Source organism: Epinephelus moara, chromosome 18 (genome assembly GCF_006386435.1).
Source record: "Epinephelus moara isolate mb chromosome 18, YSFRI_EMoa_1.0, whole genome shotgun sequence".
Lineage (NCBI taxonomy): Eukaryota > Metazoa > Chordata > Actinopteri > Perciformes > Serranidae > Epinephelus > Epinephelus moara.
Window position 1 is genome coordinate 27,662,055 of NC_065523.1, and position 26,013 is coordinate 27,688,067.

The 26,013-nt window shown below is 41.7% G+C and overlaps 2 protein-coding genes across 3 annotated transcripts; one reads left to right on the forward strand and one right to left on the reverse strand.

Moving 5' to 3' along the window:
- Positions 1–38: 38 nt before the first annotated feature.
- Positions 39–11,526, reverse strand: gtpbp1 (GTP binding protein 1). Of its 2 annotated transcripts, XM_050068552.1 has the most exons (14): positions 11,104–11,526; positions 7,502–7,613; positions 7,182–7,362; positions 6,807–6,990; positions 5,605–5,769; positions 5,352–5,475; positions 5,018–5,132; positions 4,442–4,586; positions 4,143–4,325; positions 3,664–3,799; positions 3,211–3,389; positions 2,637–2,798; positions 1,327–1,377; positions 39–1,157 (listed from the first exon to the last, which is right to left on the reverse strand). In XM_050068552.1, the coding sequence occupies exons 1-14, from the start codon at positions 11,296–11,298 to the stop codon at positions 1,041–1,043; spliced, it is 2,049 nt and encodes a 682-aa protein (XP_049924509.1). In that variant the 5' UTR covers positions 11,299–11,526; the 3' UTR covers positions 39–1,040. The 2 variants fall into 2 exon arrangements, with proteins under 2 accessions (XP_049924509.1, XP_049924510.1); XM_050068553.1 differs by lacking the exon at positions 1,327–1,377 and having other exon boundaries at positions 11,104–11,525.
- Positions 11,527–19,715: 8,189 nt separating this feature from the next.
- Positions 19,716–24,857, forward strand: lgals2a (lectin, galactoside-binding, soluble, 2a). The gene is made up of 4 exons (XM_050068564.1): positions 19,716–19,865; positions 23,172–23,251; positions 23,869–24,040; positions 24,225–24,857. Exons 1-4 carry the CDS (start codon positions 19,857–19,859, stop codon positions 24,369–24,371), a joined length of 408 nt encoding a protein of 135 aa, XP_049924521.1. The 5' UTR covers positions 19,716–19,856; the 3' UTR covers positions 24,372–24,857.
- Positions 24,858–26,013: the final 1,156 nt, after the last annotated feature.

A 26,013-nucleotide genomic window follows, 5' to 3' on the forward strand; every position in this document is an offset into this window, starting at 1 on the left:
TATATAATTTCAGAAAAATGCACACATAGACAAAGAGACACTGTTGAAAAGTTCAGTAAAGCCTGTTTATTAATGGTCAGTTTTTCAGCGGCAAAGTGTGTTCAAAATGTCACAACATGTTAACAGCGACAGGCCATAACGCATGGGGTACTAGAGTTACAAGTAGCACTGCAAGTACTGCATGTCTTTATAATCATGAGCAACTATTGGAGTGACGAGATGATGTGCTGTATTTGTTTGTACTACCACTATTTGTATAAGGTTTGTAACATGGCTGACTGACGGTGGAAGCATGATAGATACTAGAGTCTAAGAGTGCAGGTGAGAGTAGGTTAAAAGACATCCAAGAGTGAACCTTCTGCATGTATGCCAAATAAATAACTGACAATTATAAAAAAGAAATGCAACAGCTTATATTTTCCATATGTAGAATTTGAAATCACTATGTGCCTTCTGCTACATTCATTTATGATTTGCATACATTTTTGTACAATGGCATCAGTCCAATCAGAGCACAACTACCAGCTAATTTACATATGCAGTATAAATAGTACATGAACTGTTTTTCATTGCAAATACACAGGGAATGCATGGGGAGGGGGAGTTTCACATATAGCTGCTCGTATTGGTAATGGACCCTTGTTTTCAGTTTAAGCCTCCCTCCCTGCCACTGACATCCAGCCAGAGGACTGAACTGTGTATTATACAGACATAAAATATGGATAAAATTAAATAAATCATCATCCTGAGTGAGGCTAACCTCAAAAACCACACTGCTCTCCATCACCCAAACCATTCAAGACAGTAAAGGCAGCTGACGTTAAAATGCATGAAGGGTGTACGCCTTTAGGTTCAGGCATACCCCTTTGTGTTCCCTTTAAAAATAAAAACTATAGGACCTGGTGTAGAAAGGCAAGGAGTAATAAGACTGAGGAGAGTGTCTTGCTCCGAACGTCTGTATCCTTCATGGTTAATGGAATGAAGACACTTGGTGGAGTGATAGCAGAGAGGGAGGTTCACAAGGGACGAGAGGGGGCAGTTCAGCAGCCTCCTATTCCTGCTGAGGAGGGAGCTGCTGTGGAGTTGGTGCTGCTGTTCTGGCCTTTTCCTTTGTGCCTCTGGCCACCCCTTCTCCGTCCACCTCCCCCAGACTTTGGCTGCGAGGGGGAGATAACAAAAACACTCGATAAGGCACCTCCATGACCAGAAAATATTATTTACTTAAAATTTATCAAGATCGCCAGGCTATGAACTCAACCGTCTCGCTTAGTAAAGCACAATATCTCCTTTTCGAGTTTGTGTTTATTTTCAATTGACCCATTTTACCTTGTTCTCTTTGTTGCCCTCCTTTATCTGAGGGTCTTCCTCTCCCTCTCCCTTTAGGAGGCCAGCCACGCAAGCAAGGGGGGGAGAAAGAGTGTGAAGGAGTGATGTGGCATGACAAAAGTATAGGATGAAATGAGACAAAATCAAAGCAGGATGTAGTGAGTGGTAGGTAAGATATGGCAAGAGAAGAAACAAAAGGGAGGACGACACAGAGCAGTTAACAAGTTAGAAAAGAGCAGCAACGTTAGGGCAAGCACACAGTAACTGTGTTTCCATTAAAGCATCAAGTGAATATTATGTGAACTTTTGAAATTTGACAAAAGAAATGCAAATTAAGCCCCAAAGTTGTTGAAATATAAGGTGTGTTGATGGATTCACGTCATCAACTCGTACATTGAGTAACATTACAAGTTAACGATCCACCTTAAAAGTCGCCAGCAGTCTGCCCGGTGAGTTAAGTTTTGCCCTGAGCAGAGTGACCGTCTGCTATTGACCAGTCAGACCTTTTGGTACCAGGTCTGTGTGATAGGTACCCCAACAGAGGGGGGACCAAAACTGGGGACGGTACGGAACGGTTCCATTGGTACCATCCACAACTCTTCACAGTGTAAACGAAGAAAATGCATACCGAACTGTACCTTACAGCTCGGTGGAAACAGGGCTTTAGATGCATTCCATCAGCTGCTTTGGAGCAAATAAACCAGGCTTCACAAAGCGTAGCTGGCAGTAGAGGCTACATTTTACACATGGCCGTCGCCACTAAACAGTAGAAGAAGTAATTGTTGACAACCGTAAACAAAACAAGCTGCCTTGTTCTTGTTCTTTCATGTCAGCTAGTACCAGTATGGCTATTAATGATTCTGTAAGATATTTATTCTTAAATTTAAGTTATACTACCGTCGTGGTTCACACCGGTTCAGACTATGGAGTGTCTGTGTTTTTGTTTTACCATCTCTGTAAGTATAGGTGCAGCTTATTATAAACTTTGGCTACAATTCTAACGCACAGGAGGACGCAGTAGAAACAGCTCATCAGTTCTGCGTTAAATGTTTTGTACATCAGAACTTATTCAACAAAGACGTTTCCATAACCCATTTATCCCAATAACTCTTTTTCGACAAAGGCAAAAACCACCAAGCGAGTGTAAATTTTGCTATTTCCATCCAACTCTTCTAATGCGATACTTCAAAATGCACAAGTAAATATGTTCATGTGAACACAGCTAGTGACGGGACAGAATCACGAAATCTAAAGACAGTCTTTACCACACTATATAGCATTTTATAAAATAACATCTTTCTGGGTCTCACCGGTTGTGTCGCGTTCGGGCCCGCTGTCTGTGCTATCGTTGCTGCGTCATCGCCGGCTGCTGTTGTGCCGTCCTCTTTTCGCAGCGGTGCCTTCTTTGTGGACTGCATTTTGATTTGTGGAGGTTTCGAGTTTGACGGCAAATTGTTGGTGGATTGCAACAGCTGAAAAGAATGGGAGTCAATATTTGATAAGATTACAAAAAAATCACCTACTCAAGATTTAAAAGCTCATTACAGCAGCAAATTCTACAGATATCAGCCTGATATGTTTCACAAGGGAGTAGGTAATGTAATTACCAAATTGTGCCCTTAATTTAAATTCTTTCCCACAAGTATAAGTAAGTCTAGAAACTTTTTGATCTTATACGCCAATTTCTATTCTTACTCTCTGAGTGTTGGTCATCAGCTTTACAGATATTGTCCTGGAAGTTACTCCATTTAATAGAAGTAGATGCTGGCCAAGTAAAAATGATACATATCTTTACGTCTGTTGGACAGTACTTTGCCCTCACCACTTATGTTAGTCACTTCCAAGAGTAAATTGACACCTTGATCTTCCACAAGGCTGTGTTACCTTAGTGATGGTGCCCACAGCCTTGGTGCGTCCCTCCCTGAACACCAGCCTCTGGTCACAGTGCAGGTACTCGGGGGTTTTGATGAAGCGGAAGTGGACTGAAGCCTTGTCCCCTGTCCGTAAGCAGTCTCTGTTCATAGACAAGATGGTGGCTGTCTGCCTTATGCTGCCACAGTGGACTGATGGGTGAATGGAGAGAGGAAATGAAAAAAGAGATGAGGGAAAAATGGGTTTATGCGTACTGCAGAGGCAACGGTGAGTCAACAAAATGTTTTCTGAGTGACATCTAATCATTTAAACCAAACGACACTTAAGAAATATTAAATGGTATTTGGAAAGTTGCCCACAAATCTTCAAGGCGCTCAGTCAATAACGTAAAGCTACTGCAAAAACCCACAGAACATTAATTGTTGTTCGAACTCCCTGACACTTTTCTGTGTCACTGTCACCCACCCATGGCCTGGTATCTGGGGGATATCGTAGTGGGATGATGCAGAACCAGGATCTCAGCCTCAAACTCCCAAGTGGCCTGTGGGCACAACCTTGGAGAAACCATCACCATGCCTTTCCTTATGGACGAGCGCTTGATCTATACAAAGACACAGGCAGAGGAACAAAGAAACGTTTCAACAAAGTCGTACTCAATTCGCAGACAAACTCTTGCATACCGTTTAACTTGCCAACAAAACATTTATTGCCAGGTTTCGGTAACTAGACCTTCATCAGGCAGACTTCCTGCTTTTTTGTACTATCATGGATCATTTCTTGAGATTAGATGTATTAGATCAGTAGAGCGTGATAAGAAAAATGGAGGAAACGAGGGAATTAATCATACAGTTTGAGCAAACGGTTAATTAATTCATCACTGACAAAAGTCCCAGTCCTAAACTTTTCCCCCCAGATGCTGCTGTGGGAGATTTTTCCCCTCCTACCTTTTTGAGAGCAAATGATGCAGTCTGGCCGCCTCTAACCTCCTTCACAGGCATTCTTTTGCGATGGATTGATTTGACAGCGATGGGGATGAAGCTGCCCAAGGGGTCCGGCCCCAGCAGCATTGTATCATTCAGACGTATGAGTCCACGTAAAGTAGTCCCTGATACAACTGTTCCAACTCCCTGAGACATAAACAAAAAAACAACCAGTGCTTTAGATAGCACTTGTGCTGTTCTGTATGATGTGTGAGGTTTGCATCTGTTGTTCCTAACTTAGAGTTTGTCACTTGTCAGAGTACCGGTACAGAGTAGGTGTCGTCTATCTGAAACTCAGCGGGCTGGTCGTCTCTATAGGAGGTCCTGGAGGAGAGCAGGTTGAGAAACATCTTGAGCAGGTCCATGTTCTCTCCAGTCACATTGGAGATCTGAAAGATGGGACACATCCTGGAGGGAGACAACAAACACACAAAGGTTACCAAGGAAATGTTTTACTCTTAAGCCTCATTTTCACCCAGCAGTCCAGTTCGGTTCAGTTCGTTACACATTAGAACAGCTATTTCTGTGTTGCCATTGTACTAAACACACTGATACAATACTAAAAGGTGGAGCAAGAAACACTGCAATCCGTTGATTGATCAATAGAGAACAGTCACTCTTGCTTCACTAATGCTAAGAGGAAATACAGTGAGTGCTAGACGGAGTAGTAAAAACCCCGCCTGCATTTAAGAGTACTGTCTATTGTGGAAATGATCAAACAGATCAAAGGCAAGGGAAGATGACCTTCCAGGTTATGTGCCGATTCTAAAGGTACCATATCGAAAGTGTTTGGTGTAAATGCTTCTTTATTCTGAATCTGACTGGAACGGACTTCATACCTCTCTGAACTGAAGTTTGAAGCCGTGACTATGACGTCGTCCTTGTTCTGTACCAGGACAGGGATCTTCCTACAGCCAGGGGACTTCAGTAACCTCTGGAGCAGCTTTAATGTCTCTGTTATGAGCAAAGCAAGACCACAAGAATTATAGCATAAAGCCCGATCCTGGATATTACGTTATTAATGTCAGGTTTTGTTAGCAAGTGCAGTCAGAACATAACTTTTTGACAGAAGCTTTTTCACATACTAACTTAGCTCTACTGTCATATCGTGTTTATACATGTAAGAGAGAAATACAGTAGAAAGGTTTATAAAAGGGATTCTAGAGGACTGACCTTGCAGGATGTTGGCTGGACACATGTCTATCTTGGTTACCACTACAAACACAGGCACATTCAAGGCTAAGGCCAGGCCCAGGTGCTCTTTGGTCATCCCTACGATACCAGCATTACTGCCCACCTGGAAAGGCAGAGACAGAAATTCATTGTTGAAATGTTTCACTGCATGTGTACAGATATACTAGCGAATAGACATAGATAAAAACAATACATGCAGGCATGTTTCTTCCCTAATACCCCCCATTCTCACCATGAGCATGCAGAAGTCAGGCAGGTGTCCAGTCATCCCAAACACAGTGGTCTTGAGGTATTTCTCATGTCCAGCCAGGTCTATGAAGGTAATGACCTTGGAGGACTTCTCACAGATTTTGGTCCAGTCCAGGCTTCCTCCATGACTATCTGGTTTGTTCACCACCTATGGAAAGATGATCGGAAATGGCATTATGTCCGCATGATCCAATCTGTCTCCACCTCTATGTGCTGCTTCATAATAAGGTCAGTAAGTAAGCTGTTGCTTCCCAAAGCTCTAAATGTATTTATGGTGCTACTACATGCTGGTGCAATTGGATCACCCTACAATTACTTCTCTTTGTTTTAGATGCCATTCTCTGCCTTCCTGTGACCTTTGCTCTTTCATCTCTTGTATGGATTAACCTGCTTCGCTTCCCTAGTTACTGTCAATATTTCATTTAGAATGTCAATGCATTTGAGAACCTCATTGTGTGGCACAAAATTCAATCAGATAAACTGTATTAATTCTATTCTTACAACACTTCTTAACATTGAATTCAAGGACTTATATTTTTGTGTCGAATCAACGCCGTAGCCTGATGTGCATCTCTCCAGAAATGTAACTACACTTCGCAGAGACACAGACCTCTTGTCTATTTTGAAAGCTGAAACCATTTCCCTCAGTGGAAATGCAGCTTTTATTTACTTTAATTTCACAGATAAGAAACAATAAATTGTGAAGACAGTAAAGCCTCCACAGAATAGCATTTTAAGTCTCAATCGCAAGGCTAATTTATACAATGTAAAATGCCATAGGCTCGTGCTAAAACTTTGGCATTTTATATTTGTGGGGAAAATGTGTCCAGATAAAGACAAATGTTGAGTCTGTGAATGCTGCGAGTTATAGTTAAGCTGATTTGTGTACTTGTGTTTGAAGCTGTCTTTATTAAGCCATGTTTAATGTGTGTTTTAGGTGAGTTTTGAATCAACTAAACTTCACAGCACTTCCCGACACCGACTATTGTTTTGGAGGTGTAACTGCAGAGTGACAGCCACACCACCGCAAAAGTAAAAATGCTCACACACATAGGCCACTTGAGTAGGTTACGGCGTAGGCTCTGTAAAGAGCTGACACACAAGTATAAATCCAGCTTTAAATTCATGAACTTTCAAAGGAACCCTGTCTTTCAGAAGCCTCTCTGCTCTGCCACCTCTTCTCACCTGTCCCTCCTGGTCGAACCCCAGGATATCGTTGCCCACGCTGCTGGTCCTCCCACTCTCCATCTCGTGTTTGTGTCTGAAGAGCTTCTGGCGGGCAAAGCCCCTGCCATTGTCCAATTCTCCGTGTGTTAACACTCCCAGCAGAGTGCTCTTACCGGCATCCACGTTACCCACAACTGCAACCCTGAGGGACAGACAAGCACCAAGATATTAATTAAACTGTAAAACGTAGGTATAACTTTGACTCATTGAAGAAAATGGAACCAATGTAATGAATAAGGAAGGATCTATCATCATAGCAGCAGGTACTGTGAGTGGGATCTATTACTGTATTGTAACAATGATCTCTTTTTATCCTGATCTCTGACCACTCACCTGACCTCCAGGAAGTCCAGCTCACCCACACGTCTGCGGATCAGATAGTCGCGTACCAAACCAGCAGCCTCATTGCGCTCCCGGAGCGTAATAAGGTCAGCATCCACTTGCTCACACATGGAGCGCACCGTGGCGACTGAGGCCTCCATGTCCTTCTCATCCAGACCCCAGTCACCACCATCTACGACAGAGAGACGGAGGAGGGAGAAGAACAAGAGGTAAGAACACAACAACAATCACCTTACAGTTTGTCCAGGTTTAATAAACTGCTTGGACACAGTCTGAAAAATAGTGTGAAAAGGTGCATGTGTTTTTCTCACCTGAGCCCATCCCAACCACGTAGATGGTCTCTCCGCACCCCTCTTCCATCCTGTCCCGTAACTGGCGAAGTAACGAGTCATACTGCTCTCCGTTTGGGCTAACAAGTGCCAGCTATTGGGTTTGCATGCAAGAAAGAAGAAGGAAACAGAAATTTGTCTTTTGTTGGAGTTCTGACCCTGGCTGGATGTTTTTCTACAATAAATTTAGAACCAAAACCAATTCTTTTAATAATTGTAATCAGTGACAGTCATTAACTGTTCAAAAGTTGGGTAGCGATTGCCCAAGGTGTGGTTGCTTTCATAAGAGACAGCGACTGGACTTCAAAGTAAGCATCACTTTGGTCCATTTTTCCCTCAGCTCAGATGACTCTCATATTCAAAATGTAAGCCACAGTTGAAAGCAAACCTAGAGGGAAGTTTGAAAGCTGCTCTTCACACACAGTCACAGCTGCTGGTCTTCCCATGAAAGACCTCAAGGTTACATGTGAATGCAGCGCTATTGACTGACTAAGTAAAATATAACCAACAGCACTGCTCACACCACTTAATTCAGTACAACTGCATTTTATGCTGTTGTCACCATGCATTATTTTATTTCCAGGAGATCCTGGTCAAGACAGGACGGAAAAAGAACAGTGGTAGACAGGCCATACCAGTCACATCCATACACATTCCACCTAGATTAAAGGTTGTTTAAAGCAGTGACGTGTTTCCTTAATGGCAGTTTTTGCGCAAGCTGTTTTACAAAGCTCCAAGGGCAGCCTGGGGACATTTAAAAGAATCCGTTGTTCAGAACAAGTGCTACAGTTGCTGGTATGGAAGCATAAAAGCCTGGAGATATAAGTAGGTAGTTAACCTAGTAATGCCTTAGCAATAAACTGCAACATGTGCATTTTCCTCCTCTGATACAGAGAGAAAGCACATGAGCCTACGTTTGTAACAAAACGTAATGCGGCTTGATAAGAAAGTCCAATTTTTAAGTAGGGATGAGGCTTAATGTATGTAAATCCCATCGCAATGGTCGAATACAGACAGACAGACAGACAAAAATGAGCATTGTACAGATTTCTCTCTGGCCTTTAATGGAAAGCATTTCTTTAAATGGGAAAAAAGCTCAGTTTTGGTTGTAAGCTTTTTAATAGATTTTCAAAATGCACATTAAAAGTCAGCTTTTCGAATCACATGCCCAAATATTTGTAGGAAGTGACTCTGCTATGCACATACATTCTTATGTTGAGATAGTGGGATCTGCTGCCTTGGAGCGAGACTGGGTACAAGGCATATATTTGTTTTGTTTTGTTTTCTTTAAGACCAGTTTTAATTTTAATCATAAAAGCTGCAGAGCTTTACATTACATATTGTTTTTCACTTTGCTAAAACATGTTTTAAATTGCTTCTGGCTGTATGACATTTAAATGGGACAAATTTCAAGAACTTAACTGTCATTATGCACGCATAACAAAATGGCAAATGTGTCATCCTCAAATGGTGCATACTGTTTCTGTCTTAATCTTTATTGCAAACTGATTTTGGCAGTATGGCTTTAAACTGGACAAAGATACCCTTCTATTGTGGAAGTGTGGTTTTGTTAACCACTTCTAACTAGGGATGCACTATATCGAATTTTTCGCCAATGCCTACATATATAACTCATTAAGCCAATAACCAATGCATATATAGACATGTCAACTTTATTCCCCATCTAATTTTAGTGATTATCAACTCTCTTCTATAGTGGAATAAACATCATATAACACATGCATGCTCTTCTCGTGATGGCCCACCAGCAGATGGAGACATGAAATACAATGCTTTTCAATGTATGCACTATTCCTTCATTGTGCAAAATAAGAAAAAGCGCGTTGGCCCATTGTGAGAGCTCATTTGAAAGCCGATATTTGCAGATACCAATGTCTTGCCAATATTACTGTGCATCCCTACTCATGATATTTTATTATGGCTGCAATTAAGACAACTATTTACATGAGAATGGTGCATGTGGTAACTTCTATTTCACTTTTAACATAAATTGTACAGAAATGTCCATGGAAAACCTGGTTATGATTGTGTTATAAATATTCAGGACTGGGCGATATGTCCTGGCATTTATATCACGATATTTTTAGGCTCTATCTCGATACACAATATATATCTCAATGTTTTTAGGCTCTATCTCGATACACAATATATATCTCAATGTTTTTAGGCTCTATCTCGATACACTATATATATATCTCAATATTTTTAGGCTCTCTCTCGATACACAATATATATCACGATATTTTTAGGCTCCATCTCGATACACAATATATATCTCAATATTTTTAGGCTCTCTCTCGATACACAATATATATCTCAATATTTTTAGGCTCTCTCTCGATACACAATATATATCACAATATTTTTAGGCTCTATCTCGATACACAATATCTCGATATTTTTAGGCTCTATCTCGATACACAATATATATCTCGATATTTTTAAATCTCCTCAAAAGTACTTAATTGGTGCTAGGACTTGGAGACAAAAGCAAACGTAATATTTGTGACAAAATACTCTCTCTGATGCAAATAAGTTGTAGGGATGACTATTTCTTCTTTCATAAAATATTAACACAACAAGCTTCTTCAATAATCATCAATAATATGGATGTAACAACTAAGTGGGTTAGGGCAAGTGTTAAAACAAATGAAACGTGTGTAAAGTTGATAAATGTATATCACTTTACCGTAATTCAGACTGTAAAACAAGGGGAAAATAACATTTATGCCATATGAAGATACGATATCCAACATGTAAGACGATATACAGCCTAAATCAGTCAAAATTGTGATGTTGCATAAACATTATCTGCATAAGTAAATCAAAGTTTCATGGGATGGACACAAACATATGATACTGACAGGAGCCACAGGTGATAAGGACTGCCTCCCTGATCCAACCATATGCAACCTGTCAATGGGAATAATACTGTACCATTGTACTGTGTAATTTGACCCCTCCAGACACAAACCACAGAGTTTATGTCACTGTAAAACTAATTTGGCAGCTCTGCATATCTAATAGCTGGCTTTAATAATTCAAAATAGCTCTGCAGCCTGATCCTCCTTTCTTTCCTATAGCTCTCATGACCATTTGCTCTGCATTTCATCAGCCTGTGAGTGCTTGTGTTGGGGTTAACGCACCATGCCATGTCAATGTTGTGGTTTCTTTGACAACAGTCTTCCATGTTGCTCTGTCCTGCTTCACACAACACCAGTATCCAATAGTGGAAAGCTGCACACTCCCAGTATCACCAGATATGGTTAGCCAGAGACATGTTATGGTAGCATATGGTGCAATGTGCAGTGGCTGATAAGCAAATAATGTTAGCGACGCGCTCGAGCATCAGCTGGAGTTAGCATTAGCAACAGCTAGCTATTATATTCAACGTCCGCAAAGTCAGTCCGGTACGAAGGGTAACTTACTCAGTAGTTACAAAATGGCGCAGCAGGCAATGTTTGGTAATAACATCGTTATAATACACGCAGTACACACGTTAGTTTCATTCATTCATTCCCAGCTAGCGTTAGCTTAGCAGCGCCATTATAACAGAGGCCTACCTTGTTGGTGAAGTCAACCCCGCGGTCCTCGGGCTCGCCGTTGATCATGTCCCCGTCATCGAAGCACTCGTCCCCGGCATCGTCCCCGCATCCTCCCCGGTCCGGAGCGAAGATGCTAGCGGGGACTAAAGCATCAGCCAGCGGTATGGAGCCCGGGGTTATACCTGGCTCATGCGAGGCTGCTATTGATGCCATGTCTATGCCAGCCTTACAGTAATAAATTTCAAGCTGCCCCAATTGTTGTGAAGACGGCTGGCGACCAAACACGCATACACGCTCGCCTGTGCACCACAAGCCCTACACACTCACCTCCGTCAGCTACAACACAGACAATATAAGTTCAACTGCTTCACCTCACTTTGGTTAACATCACATGAAGGTGCTGCTTATTTATATGCACTCAGCTTGCATTCAAGCCATTTAAAAATAAAATTGCCACCACTTTATTAATATTAATAAGGAAGGCGTGGCTGAGCTGGTGTACCTGCCTTTTTACCTCCAGCTCACCAATAGCACTGAGTCAATATGAATATGTTGACAGAGGACCAATACCAGAGAGGGGGCTGTTCATATGATTAAAAGGTGGGACAGGCCCTCACACAGCAGCAGGGATGGTGTCTGTGCAATGGTGAAAGCACTGTGCAATACTCCTGTTGTTGTTGATGTAATGATCATGGTAATAAATTAGAAAAGAATAAGAGTGATGCTGTTTTGGTAAAGTTAGTTATCATATTTTATGCCTAAATACATTTCCCTGTACCTGAAACACATCTTTGCATGTGAAATAATCACTCCCCTGGCCTTAAAATAGTTGGACATAAGTTTATATCTAAAACTTGTAATGTTTTTTTAATTAAAATCAGTGACAACAGGCCGCACACCTGGTTTGATTTACCCAAATTATCATTAAGACATGTCAAAAGACTAAAAATTAACAATGATGTAAACCTGCATGAGTTACAGCAATCCGTCTTGTGTTTGGAAGGGTCAAATTACACATAATGCAGACGTAAACAGATTACACAGGGTTGCGTCAGGGAGACAGCTCCTTTTTCACCTTTGGATCCCATCAATTTCCTCAGTTAGTGTCCACCCCTGATAAGTTGTGTTGTATAGCTGCTTTGATTTACTTGATGTGACATCACTGTGTGCCTTTTAGCACAATGATACCGAGCCATGATAAGCCTCAGCAGCGCCATCAATTTATTTCCAAACAGAGCAGTCAATCTGTGGCTTGACCCAGGGAAAATTGCAATAGTAGTCATTCAAGGTTTTTTGAAATCTATTGGGACATCCAAATTACATTAAAACTATACCATTAGATACTTAGTGGATCAAGATAAACTCAGCATCACACAAAGAAGTGCATATCTCTGCTTCTGAACATGATATTTTCATATAATTTATGCCTAAACAGTAGTTTTCAAGGATGTTCCTTCACATATTACCGTCAGATACCAACCATCCAATTTCCCATGATGCATTCGAGCATTACAAATACAAGTTCCACTATTGCACCATATGTGTTTCCTATCCCATCCCACCTAAGATGTGGAGGATGTCTTTTTCTGGTACATCATTATGGGGAACAGCATTTCATATTGCTTTTGCAGTTTATGTAAATTTAAATTATTTATTTTAAGTGACTGAAAAAATAATGAGACGATGACAATAAGAGTAAAGATGCTAATAAAACCAGTCAGCTCGCACACACTTTGTATCTCCATGTCAGTCCAACCCTTCACCTGCCCCGCACTACAGTCCCCTACATTACTCTCAAACTTACAAGGAATGATGACGCTATAGATACGAAATATATATATGGAATGATTTATACCCAGTTTAGGTGCAGATACACCCATAGCAGCAGTATGGCACAAACTGTCAGTGGGACATTTGGCAAAAAAATGGGTAGTAGTACCCGAAATATAGGTATAATACGTCAGAATATCCTCTTAAAATGTGTTTTATTAAAAAGATTGACCCCAAACACTTAGGATAAGACACCAAATGTGTTGGGTAGGTGTACATAGACCCTCCAATATTAACATGATTTCACCAAGACCATGTAACTGTAAAATGTTAAAACTTTGCTTTTGACTTTGATCCATGAGGGTATACCTTTAATACACAATGCAGGAGGCTATCAGAACCAATGCAACCTATGAAACATTACTATTGCAATTTCTCCAAGGTTGGGACTCATTTTTGAGTCAGACTGACTGGACTAAATGCAGTTTTAGAAGAAGAAGACATACTTTACTAATCCCCGAGGGGAAATTCAATGTTTTTCACACTGTTGCCATGTACACACAGGCCCGAAATACACATACATGCACAAACAGAACCTAAGCATGCATTAAACAGAGAGATGTCAGAGTGAGAAAGCTGCTTTGGACAGGTGCCCCGGGCAGTTGGGGGTTTAGTACCTTGCTCAAGGGCATCTCGGCAGTGCTCAGGAGGCAAACTGGCACCTCTCCACCTACCAGTCCACGCTCCATATTTGGTCCGGGGACTTGGACCAGCAACCCTTCAGTTCCCTAACCAACTGAACTACTGCCGCACCATTATAGCATGCTTTTATAGTAATACCACCATCATAACCAGGTTTTCCAAGGACACCTCTGTACCATTTATCATACAGTGAAATATAAAGGTCACATGTAAAGTAGTTTCCTTCATTGTAGCCATACTCTAATACCATGAGTGGTTAGCAAAACTTAAACCACACCTCCACAATAGGAGGATACATTTGCACCATTTAAAGGTCATACTGCCAAAACCAATTCAATTTTTTTGCTTGATTTGTAACGCATGCTAAAAACAGCATAAAAAGCCCTCACAGTAGTTGGTCAAGTGGCATCAGCAATACTGCTGGTTGTATTTTAACATAATCCTAGTATAGTACTTCCTTCTGATGTTGTCATGCTGCCAGGATTTTTAACTGTGACACTAGTATGAAAAGAAACCATAATCTAATCTCATGAGTAATGCAGAGAAGTTAAACCAGTTCTCCACAATAGGTGAAAAAAACAGTGCCAATGACAGAGTGGGAATTCCCAAATGGTTTGCTTCTCAGTCAGTGTCATTTCATCATCCTTCTTCACTAACATTGCTCTACAGGTTGAGCTATTTTGTGTGAGGGAAAAACAATGCACACGTGTTGATTATTGCCTCTCCTGTCTGGGACCTTATGGTGTCCAAAACTAGGGGAACACGTTCTATTTGACCTGTACTGGTTGTGATCAGCCAGACAGGTTGTAAATCACCCATCTAACCCAACAAGTTACCCCCAACACCACTAACTAAAGTTTAGAGTGTTGATTTTTTTTCTTCTTCTAGTTATTCCCAGTGCTAAGTAAGTGAGAAGGGGTTGTCTGAAAATTCCACTTTTCAACCAAATATTTACACGAAGGACCCAGATCTGTTCAGTGAGTACAACATAAGTGAAATATTCGATAGTACAAACTCAATAGTCTTAAGAAGTTTTGTTTGCCATAGAGACAGAAAGAATTCAAATTAAAAGTTTTAAACTGTTGCCCACAGGCCCTCTCTGCTGACACACAAAAACACAGTGATGCTTTATTTCATCTGTAAGATATGGAGGATATCCTCAACAGACAGCAGCACTACACAAGTGCTCTATGGGATCATATTAAATGACAATAAAACAGTGAAGCTGTCAAAAGCCATCGTGTCATAACAGCTGCCTGTTGTTTACGAAGGTCTGGACTTGCTTGTAAGTAGTGAGAGCATTTCTCTGACAATAAACAACAAACACCCTGCAGGTTAGACATGTAGTACACTTTAAAAAGGGCAGATCGGGGAATGGAGGCTGGTGGAGCAGGCTCTTCAGGTATCTGACTGAAATGTGAATGAAAGTGCTCATGTTAAAGACTCTGTGTTTTTACCGCAGTAGCAGCACGGCTCCAGACTGGGCATTGTTCATTGGCCAGTTGCAGAGGAAGAAGAAGTGTGTAAATAACCTAATAAAAGTCCTGCATTCAAAATTTTAATTTAATCAAAGTGCAAAAGTATGAGATCAAAATATACTCTGTAGCACTGTATTTAAAAAGCTAAAAAGAGAGACCATATAACTATCATTTTATGTATCCTACTCTGGCTTCCACTATCTTCTAGAATTGATTTTAAAATCCTTCTATTGGTTTATAAGGCTCTTAATGGCATGGCCCCTCCTATATAACAGACTCCCTGTCACAATTTGTCCCTCCACGAACCCTGAGATCCTCCACAGCTGCTCAAACTGTCCTTAATGTCACTACAAAAACCTTTGGGGATGTTTCCTTTAGCTACTACGCCCCAAAAACATGGAACTACCTGCCTTTGAATATCAGACGATATGGCTCAGTGGACAGTTTTAAAACGACGACCCAAAACATATCTTTTTAATATAGCCTATAAGTAGTAGCTATCTGTTTTAATAATATCAATCTGTATTGATTAATTAATTGATCGATTAATTTATTCTTCTCTTCTCTTACAACTTTTGCAGAAAAATATTTATATACAAGAATCCATTCATATGTGGGAGACCCATGAGAATATTAAAAACATTGGTGCGCTTTATTCTACATCCAGTTCAAGATTCCACTCAAGATTTGTGGTGCCTTCCCATTAGCCTGAGGACTGAAAATGCTGTTAAAAGTGAAGTTGCAAAATACCAGCCATCTGACAGCCACTGAAGTCTTGTGGTGTTGCAGCTCCTCACTGTGACCACTGGAGGGCAGTGAACACTCGTGTTTCTAAATACACTCAGGTCAACTGTTAGCTCTGCCTTTACCACCAAAGAAGATGTGAAGTGTGTGTGTGTGTGTGTTTGGGGGGGGGGGTCGGGGGTGATGTTTGTTCCTCCTCTGTTTATGTGAAAGATCTCTGTGTGATTAGATCTGCTGACTGTCTTAAGACTGGCTCTTGGGGGTAAGAGGGAACATAAGATCTCTGTGCTGCACCGTACTTCTGATGCAACAACCACATCTCCTGGTGACAACTCATATAAACATAGCTTCCCAGAAACATCATGTACCTAAAGACATCAACCATTCAATTGAGTCATTATGTGGTAATGATATGATGAGGAATGCACCTGTCTATTGCGGAGGAGGTAAATGTAGTTAAAGCTTTGGCTCGGACACTGCCAGTTCCTTGGTTTGTTTATAAATGCCAGTTGTTGGACATGAGAACAAACCACACAGTGTTTGTGAGCGAACATTCAGCGAGAACAGCCGAATGAAATTTCACAGATGTACACTTGCAAACTGGAGTGTGATTGTGAATGTGTGCTTGTCTCAGCAGATGTGATGTTGGTAATCAGCAGGCACACAGGGCAACCAAAGGCAACTGCAGCCACATACATTATGTAATCTTTGTGGGTGTGAGTGTGTGTGAGAGAAAGAGGAAGAGAGAGATACTTTTTTTTTTTCAACAAGTAGCAAATCCTTGTGGTGACCAACAGTGGTGCCCCCACATTTTTTACATAGGCATGGCCAGATGGGGGTCACAAAATTCATGACTAATTATCAGGTTTTAAATGTGTTTTGTATCTGTGTATGTTTGGCGATTCATTGTTCTTCAAATAGGCTGGTTGTCCTTTTTGTTAAAAAGACAAATACACAGCTTTAATTTGAAGGAGCACATTGATTGCAAGGGAACAAACATTTATTGGGGGCAAGCCTTCTCAAGTTTAGGGGAGACTCGTGGGTAATTGTAGAACCCATTATCATGCAGGTATCTTGAGCTGAGAGTTCAACAGAGCCCTTTGAAAACAGCCATGCAAGTTGTTACCTCACGAAAATTGAGTCTAACTTTGCAGCGTTATTAATCCCCCTTCCTGAAAACTATACCAACATGGTTGGAGGCTGGATGCCCTAGATCAGGGGTGTCAAACATACGACCCAGGGGCCAGAACTGGCCCATCAAAGGGTCCAATCCGGGCCCATGAGATGACTTTGCACACCTGATATTGATGCACTTGTGAAGGCTAAGAGGTGTCAGGTTTCAGGAGCAAGTTAAACAGTGAGTGGATACTTAATTTAAAATGCTGCCTCAGAGGCTTACTTACTTACTGTGGCCATATTTAAATATATTGAACATTGTGCAATGTATTGTAAACCAGCAGCGTCAGTACAAATGAATCTGAATCAGACCTCTGTCTTAAAACAATGTGGGTGGGAGTGGGATCCTGTTGCTTAAGCACTGACAAAACTTCAGATTTGTAAATGGGTTGAAAGTCAAGGGATGACTTATCCTGCTTCTTCAACAGCTTCCACTTCAGTGGGAGTGAAACATTCTGAAAAAAATGCACATGCAATGAAAGTGAGTAGTAGTGTGAAGTGGAAAAACTGAGACATACTCTTGGATTCACACATATTTTCTTAGGATATCGTGGGCTGTTCATCATTTGCTTCTTCAATGGATTAATGTTTTCAGAATGTACTAACTAACAAAAGGGTAAAAAATTATTTATAGGTTATTATGCAGTGGTTTTACTGGTCCGGCCCAACTGAGATCAAACTGGGCTGTATGTGGCCCATGAACTAAAATGAGTGTGACACCCCTGTCCTAGCTTGTTAAGTTTAACAAGATAGTGCTTGTGTCCCCCAAACCTTACCCTTCATAACGCTGTAAGATCCCCATCTAAGATCCACCCACAAGAACCACACCTTGAGGACTAAACATACTGTAGGTATGCAAACATATTTTATGCTGCCAGTATGTAGACTTGCAGATGGCCTTTCTCTGTCAAACCACCCCAGGTTTTCCTTTTAGCTCCAGTCAAACATCTACAGTGAGCATATCCTCCTGAGACCCTAGTAGTAAGAGCACAATACACTAATCCATGTAAAAACAAGATGGTGGCCTCTCTGCCAAGTCAGTCTGCAGCTAGTCTGAGTGGGCGGAAGTTCGCTGCATAGATCAGCCTTTCATTGGGCGGAACGAGCCACCCGCTGAAGTCCCGCCCTACCACCTCCGATTGTCATAATCGACAAACGTCCTTTACTAACTTTTGCGGTGTTTGATCTTGCGGGGATGTAGCCATGTTTCTGCCATGGTTCGCGTCCTGTAGGCGATATTTTTGTGGGCATGTTACACCAAAACCTGTTCCCCCCCGGCAATATTTTTGCAAGCGCACCGTTGCTGTGGCACCACCCAGAACGATTGTGATTGGTTGAAAGAAATACAAGCAGCTGGGGTGTTTTTTTTCTCCAATCTTAAAGTGAGAGTCGGCCCAGCCAGACCTTTCTTTTCTTGAGAAAGGTCTGGTGAGCGAGACTAGTCTGCAGCCAATCCGGACACAAAAGTGGAATAGGTCTAAAACCTGATCACACTTTATGGCTGATACGTGTATTCATGATTAATAATGTTTGTAGTTTGATATGCCAACAAATTTGACCAATTTTAGCAACAGTAACAAGCTTTTATAATCATCTCGTTTGAGGATATTGGGACTTCGTATCGTCTTATCTGAGGATGTTGGGACCAATAAGGTGTGACAGACTGTTCCTACAGATAAATGGATATTCCTAGCTTGGAGTAGGGGTCAAGGAAAATTCATGCAGAATTTCTAAATGAATGAATCACACGATTTTTAGATTTGTTACAATATTTTTAATTCAATTTTTGCAGAACAATGTTCAGGTGATCAGTTTTATACTTGCTCACACATTTGTGACTATTAAGATAAACCCATCATCCCCATATGAGGACATCTTTTGTCTTGTTCAAAGACACTGTTCAGTTTTTTATACTTATCAAGTCCTACTGCTCCCAAATAGCTAGGAGACATACCAGACAGAGGCTTAGGTCTCAGGAGGATATTATGGGTTGTTTTTTTTACTCAAAAGTGAATGGTTTCAGTTACTTTCAAAAAACGAGCCACGTATGCAAACATTTGCTCGCAGGCACCATTAACATATAAAGGCTATTATTAACACAGAATGATTGCAAGACAGATTTTATTGCACACATCCCAAGAGAGATGTAACCCAATCAGATCTCTATCAAATCCAACCACACAAATTGGAAAATAGTGTAGAAAAAGAAAGAACACATATCCTTGACAGTTGCTCCTCGTGATTCTAATCTAAATTACATTAGACTGTGTTACACAGTAAGTGTGTGGCTCATCCCCTCATTGAGTCACAGCAGCTGTCAGCTGTATGTCAGCAGATGAAAGTTGCTGTTGCTGGCTGGGAGTCAGACATTCAGATCATTTTGAGGATTTGACTCAGTTTCAACATTTCACTTTAGCCTCTTTCTCCCCTAACTGAGGCAGACAGTCTGCTCTCAAATGCTGCCACTTGATCCTACTGTAAGCTATATACAGTAAGTGCGCATTAAGGCTATTGGCTGTGCCAAATATTTAGTTGTCTCCCTGGCAACAAAAACATTGCTATTTCTGTCCGGCCCTCTGGCCTGTGTCCCCTCTCGCAGACAGACTCCACAGCAACAGGTTACAATGTAACAGCCTCATGTCAACAAATCACTAATTATCCTCACTTCACTAAGGTCTGCAAACACTTGTTAAGCACTAAATTAGTTATTTACAGTCTGTAACAACACTTTGACTTCATTGGTCGCTGCTCTCTGGTGGCCTGATTGCATTTGCTGCTTACAGTGTCACTCAGGCTGCAGGACCCTCCCACACTGCATATATCTGGCAGGGTGCAGTGAGGCGAGGCCCTGCAGCACTCTCACTTCTCCTCAGCTGGACCTGACTGACTACATCTGCAAAGATGATGAAAGTAAGTGCGTTTTTTACAACAATATTGTGCTTGTGTTGCTTTTACTGTCTGTATTTTGTGCCTCAGATGGACGAGCAGTGTCAGGTCATATATTTAAAAGTGGCACTAACAGCTGGTTGAGTGTCAGCTCACTCTGCCATGCTGATGAACCTGAACAGCTGAACTCTGCTTTACCTAAACCAGCTTTTAAGTTTAACTGTATTTTGCTTTTAAGAGGTCTTGCCTTCCTAGATTGCCTTTTATGGTCAAAGTATTCACCACAGAGCAGACGTACATGCTCATCAGTCACCTAATACACGTTTTTTTCAAGAGCTGCAAATGCACAAAAGATTACTCAGCTGCTTAGGTTATTACATTCTTCCAGCAGTAATTGTATTACACTGGAACAGAAATGCTTGTTAACATTTGTCTATTTCATTCATTCTCAGTCTCGATATTCAGAGCCAAACGCTGGCAGAAATGCATTCTGGTCTCTTTGGACTCATAAACTGAGTAGATTACAATAAAGGCCCTGTATCATTCTGGCTTTTTGTTGGCTACAGGGGTAACACGTGTTCAGAAAGGGCACAGCCAGGTCGGGGCAGCGGGTTTAAATCACATTTAAAGCTAAAATGAAATAAAGGCATCATGTGGAGGCTGGGATAGATGCTGGCTCTGCTGTAAGTCCCAAGTTTTCCTCTTGGAGTGAAGAAGTCAGCAGTGGCACATGTAATTCTATCAGGGAATGTCTCTAACACTGTAAACGCTCAATTTTGTGTTGATATCACTCAGATATTCCAGCAAGATGACATTTATTTTAGATTAAATAACTCATACCTTTAAGTATTTGTAGTTAGCTGGATGCCAGATTCTGTCCCTCAGTCAGTGAGAGGTGTGGTGAAGTGGCATCCCTTCCACAGTACAGTAGGCAGATTCCTTTAGACAGCGGTGTATGGGAGAGATGCAGGGTGACTGCCAGCTTTGCCCTCAGCCCAGCCCCGCACAGCTCAAGCCCCAGTGCCATGTGTTATCCGGGCAATTTACAGTTGGACTCTAACATGGAAAGAATTTCGTACCCTTGTCATTCTATCCCTTTAGCATGCCTTTCTTGTCTGGTTGAAGATTCAAATACAATTTTTCTTGGGTGGGTTTTACTCCAGATGTATCATCTCAGGTTGTGCCAGAATCAACTAACCATCATCAACATGGCACTATATCCGCCTGAGGACTATTTATAGAGGTGTTCAGATGAACAATATTACTTTAAGTCACTGGGAATCTCCATTCTACTCCAATTCCTGTGCAAGTGTGCTGCCTGGCCATGTTAATCATTCTGACCCTGAACTTTATCAGCTAAATAAACTCCCTTTAGTTATTTTTGGTGCGGAAGTTTGCCCTCTTGTTGACTGTCCAGGGCCGTAGCAGCAAATTCTGGGCCATATGAATAAGCAGTCTCTGTGGGCCCCCCGCCCTTCCTCGTTTAATCCATGTTTCTCTTCCACTCTTTTTTTTAAATCATTCATTTTCTGTAACCGATTATTCTGTTGGGGGTCGCGGGGGGGCTGGAGCCTATCCCAGCTGACATTTGAGGAGAGGCGGGGTACACCCTGGACAGGTCGCCAGACTATCACAGGGCTGACACATAGAGACAAACAACCATTCACACTCACATTCACACCTACAGGCAATTTAGAGTCTCCAGTTAACCTGCATGTCTTTGGACTGTGGGAGGAAGCTGGAGTACCTGGAGAAAACCCACACTGCCACGGAGGAAGCTGGAGTACCTGGAGAAAACCCACACTGCCACGGGGAGAACTCCACACAGAAGGGCTCTCCCACCCTGGGCTTCAAACCCTCCATCCCGGGCTTTGAATTAGCGACCCTCTTGCTGTGATGCGACAATGCCAACCACTGTACCACCGGGCCGTAGCATCGCATTCTGAGCCCTATGCATTAGCAGTCCCCCCCCGCCCTTCCTCCGTTGATCTGTGTCTCTCTCACGCACCTTTTGAATTATTTTTTTTCACAAAGCCAATTTGGAACTGCAACTTCCCTTTCTTGGGGCAAAACATGACATGACAGTTTACACTGGTGCTGCAGCAGCATAAGCAGTCACTCACTCTGCTTTAGCTGTGTTTAGAGACGGATCCTATAGTGCAGGGGTGGACTAAACCATTTTCTGCTTTTTAAGGGGTGAGAGGGGCCTCAGAGAACTTCCATTATTTTTTTAATACAAAGTTCACTTTTTCAGCTGATTTATTCCGCCAATTTTAATTTGGTTATGGCACTGATTACTTGGAAATTACCAGGTTTCTCGAGGGCCCCCCTTGAGACCCACTTTTCCCTCACTACACTGCCACTGACTGTATCTAACATTGAGATTAGCGAGGACTCTCTCCAACAGCTGCAGTGCATAAAACTCACACAGGTCATTAAAATTCTTGCTACTGTCCCCTGACACGTTAGCTAAAATCAACCTCTGAAAGGCAAGTAAAAATCCCAGGTGTTGTTTGTCATATTTTCCTCAAAGGTAGGTGCAAATGATAAAACACTTACAGAAAGACAAATCACAGAAAGCTGTATTTGCGTCAAATCATTTCCTGTTCCCTTGTCACATGCTTGTATCTCGTATTTTAGACGTCTTAGAACCGAGTTTTTTCAGTGTCTCATAACCCTCTACTTCCTCACATGTTTAACTATATGGTGAAAAAATGTAAACCCTCACAGGGCTGCTATATTTGTACTCGTTGCCTTGGTGACAGTCGCAGTTCCCCAGATACATCATTTGACAAAGTGACAGGATGTTAAAACAGAGGTGATCTGTGTTTCACAACCCTATAATAGATTGCTCAAGTATAATTTCCTAATCGTGGCACAGCTCAGTATTCCCCTGCCACATGTACAGTAACAACCGAGCCGAGGATTTCTGCCGCGCTCAGCCTTTTTTTTTTCTTTCTCCACCATGTACTTGACATCCAGCATTGCACTTAGGAAAATATTACTCAGTTGAACATTCGTCCCTCATCATTTTACAACATTTTTAGCCTCTGCCAAAATCTGCGCAGAGAAAAAAAGGGTCGTGGCAACGGTGAGACAGGAAAGCGCTGGAATCTCTGACCAGTTGGCCGATGGGAGTGTAATTGAAAACACATGTTGGGTAATTTCAAAGGATAAAGTGAGGATTGGGGAGTTCACTGAGGCTGCTGCTGGTGCTGCTTTTTGCCCGGAGCTGCAATAATAGTTAGATCTAGTAAAATCCCATGCTGTTTCCACACATCCACACAATAACGCACTGTATCACCATCCCACCCCTCTTTCTCTTTACAGGGTATGATCGTCAAGAATATGTCCTTCAAGGTCGGACAGAAAATGACCATAGTTGGAGTCCCCAAGCCTGACGCTACAAAGTAAGTAGTAATCAGAGAAGTAAGAGAGGGTGGCTGAGGCTAATAAAACATGGTGGTCTGTAAGAGCGTTTGCTTGGTTTCAACATTTGGGGGGCACAATTGAAACTGGGGATTTAGGCGTCCTCCCCCACAAAGTTCTTGCAGCGTCCAACTTTTAATTTCCTGCATTCTGGTGAAGTTTTGATGCATCAGTTTTTGCATTTTCTGCATAAATAAATGTTGTAAATTGAATTTCATCAAAATCAAGCAACGACAAACACACACTCTAAATGTTGAGGCGAAAATCCCCCCAAAATCTGCACTACTCCTCTACTACTTTCTGCACTCATTCAATTTCCCCATGTGGAACACCATGACTGAACTCATCACGTAGGCCACTCTTTATAAACACAGAGATGGAGGTGGAATCTGTATATCGGTTACAGTCAGTGACCACCTATTAACTTCCCCTCAGTAATGTGGGGGTGATGAAGCTGATGGTTACCAGGTGAAAAGAGCAACCACACAACCGCTGTGGTTGTCTCAATAGTTTGTGCACTTTGTGTCCTCTCGCCTGTTTCAAATGTAAGCACCTACATTAAAATGTAATGATATCTTTTTGTTTCTTTGTGTCGCAGTTTTGCGGTGAACATTGGGCCCGATGAGCAGGAGATTACTATGCATATCAACCCTCGTTTTAACGCCCACGGAGATGAGAATACGGTGGTCTGCAACTCTTACCAGGGAGGCAACTGGTGTGAGGAGCAGCGTGAGACAGTCTTTCCTTTCCACCAGGGAGAGGAGTTCAAGGTGAGAGGTTGTGTGTGTGTGTGTCTGCAGTTATGTCCCATGCCTCGTTCTGTCTGTTAGTGACCTCTGTTGGAAAATGTGTGTCACTGTACCTTTGATAACAATCATCTCAGCACCATTTGATGTCACTACAGAGATCTGTAAGAGCTGCATCTTTGAATTCTTTATTCTTTCTACCGTCTAGATCGTCATTGAATTCACCCCTTCAGAGTTCCTGGTGATTTTGTCGGATGGCTCTACGATCACCTTCCCCAACCGCATGGGTGCCGAGAAGTATTCTCACATCAGCTTCGATGGGGAAGTTCGCATCATAAGCCTTGAGATCAAATAAACCTCCACCCTTCCGGCAAATTCAGTTTTTCTTTTTCACTTTGTCTAGCATCAGATCGCATATAGCCCCAGCTTTTAGGTTCCTGAACGCCACGTAGCAGTAGTGCCTTACATGTTTACTGTTATGCAAGAATGTAGTTGACACAACATGGATAAAGAAGATAAGCATATGCAAAGTCATAACAGTCAGATTTACACAAGAAACACATACAGTATATTATAGCTGCACGTCCTCCCTGCACACTTGACAGACCTACCGACTGACAAGCAAACCAAACATGAAGTAGTCCAAAGCCCGTGTTATCTGACTGTTATTTGCTCTGCAGTTTGCAGCTTTTAGGTGAAAAGTACCAGATAAAATGTGATCCATTGTTCTTTAAGGTGCCTTGAAATGCTGCATGCTCTCATGTTTTCCCTCCCAGACATTCCAGATGTATGACTGAATACAATGCTTGCCTTTACAGTATTAAAGCAAGTCCTTGATAAACATGGTCTTTGGTGACTTATTACACTTGTTAAACAAGCATAGTATCTATCAAAAAGCCTCTTCCCTGCTCAGCAAAGACACTCTATTTGTGCAACACAGACATTGGTGCTCTATAATTTAAAGGGACAGTTCACCACAGAATCAAAAATACGTATTTTTTCTCATACCTTTAGTGCTATCTATTGATGTAGATTGTTTTGGCGTGAGTTGCCAAGTATTAGAGATATCAGCTGTAGAGATGTCTGCCTTCTCTCAAATATAATGGAACTAGATGGCACTTGGTTTGTGGTGCTTAAAGTGCCAAAAAATACATTAAAAGACTCAACAGCAATGTCTCTTTCCTGAAATCATGATGCAGTTACTCAAGATAATCCACAGACCTTATTGTGAGCAGTTTCATGTAGGAACTATTTTTTCTTCTACCGAACTACACCCGCCAAGTGTGTCACTGCGCAGAAGGAAGCATGCATCGACTCATAGACGAGACACTTGTGATAGTGCAAGATGTAAACATTAATAGCGTCCTCCTCAGCTGAACTGTAATGTTAGCTAGCTTTGTGGTGCTAGGTGAGCTAGCAGTAGATGCACATGCCTGTCTGCGTGGTGACATTGTAAGTGTAGCTCAGTAGACAGAAAATAGTTCCTACATGAAACTGCTGACAACAAGGTCTGTGGATTATCTTGAGTAACTAGGTTGTAATTTCTGCAAGGAGACATTGCTGTTGGGTTTTTCAAATGTATGTTTTTGATTCTTTTAGCACCACAAGTCGAGTGCCATCTAGTTCCATTATATTCGAGAGAAGGCAGACATCTCTGTGGCCGGTATCTCCAACACTCAACAGCTCACACCGAAACAATCTAGATTGTTAAACAGCACTACGGGTAAGAGTAGAAATATGTATTTTTGATTTTGGGGTGAACTGTCCCTTTAAGATCACTGTAGTGAAACATGCACCACTATTTACTATATTACCTTACATCCTACCTAACTGCAACAACTAAAGCTGAGCTCTTATTTCCCTGCTATGAATTCATTTGACCAGCAGGTGTTCTCAGTGAACAAGACATGAATCCTCATGCGACGAACCTAATTTCAAGACAGTTTGGCTTGAAAAACCTTGATGAATCAACAGGGCTTAATTTTAGTCCCCTTTCT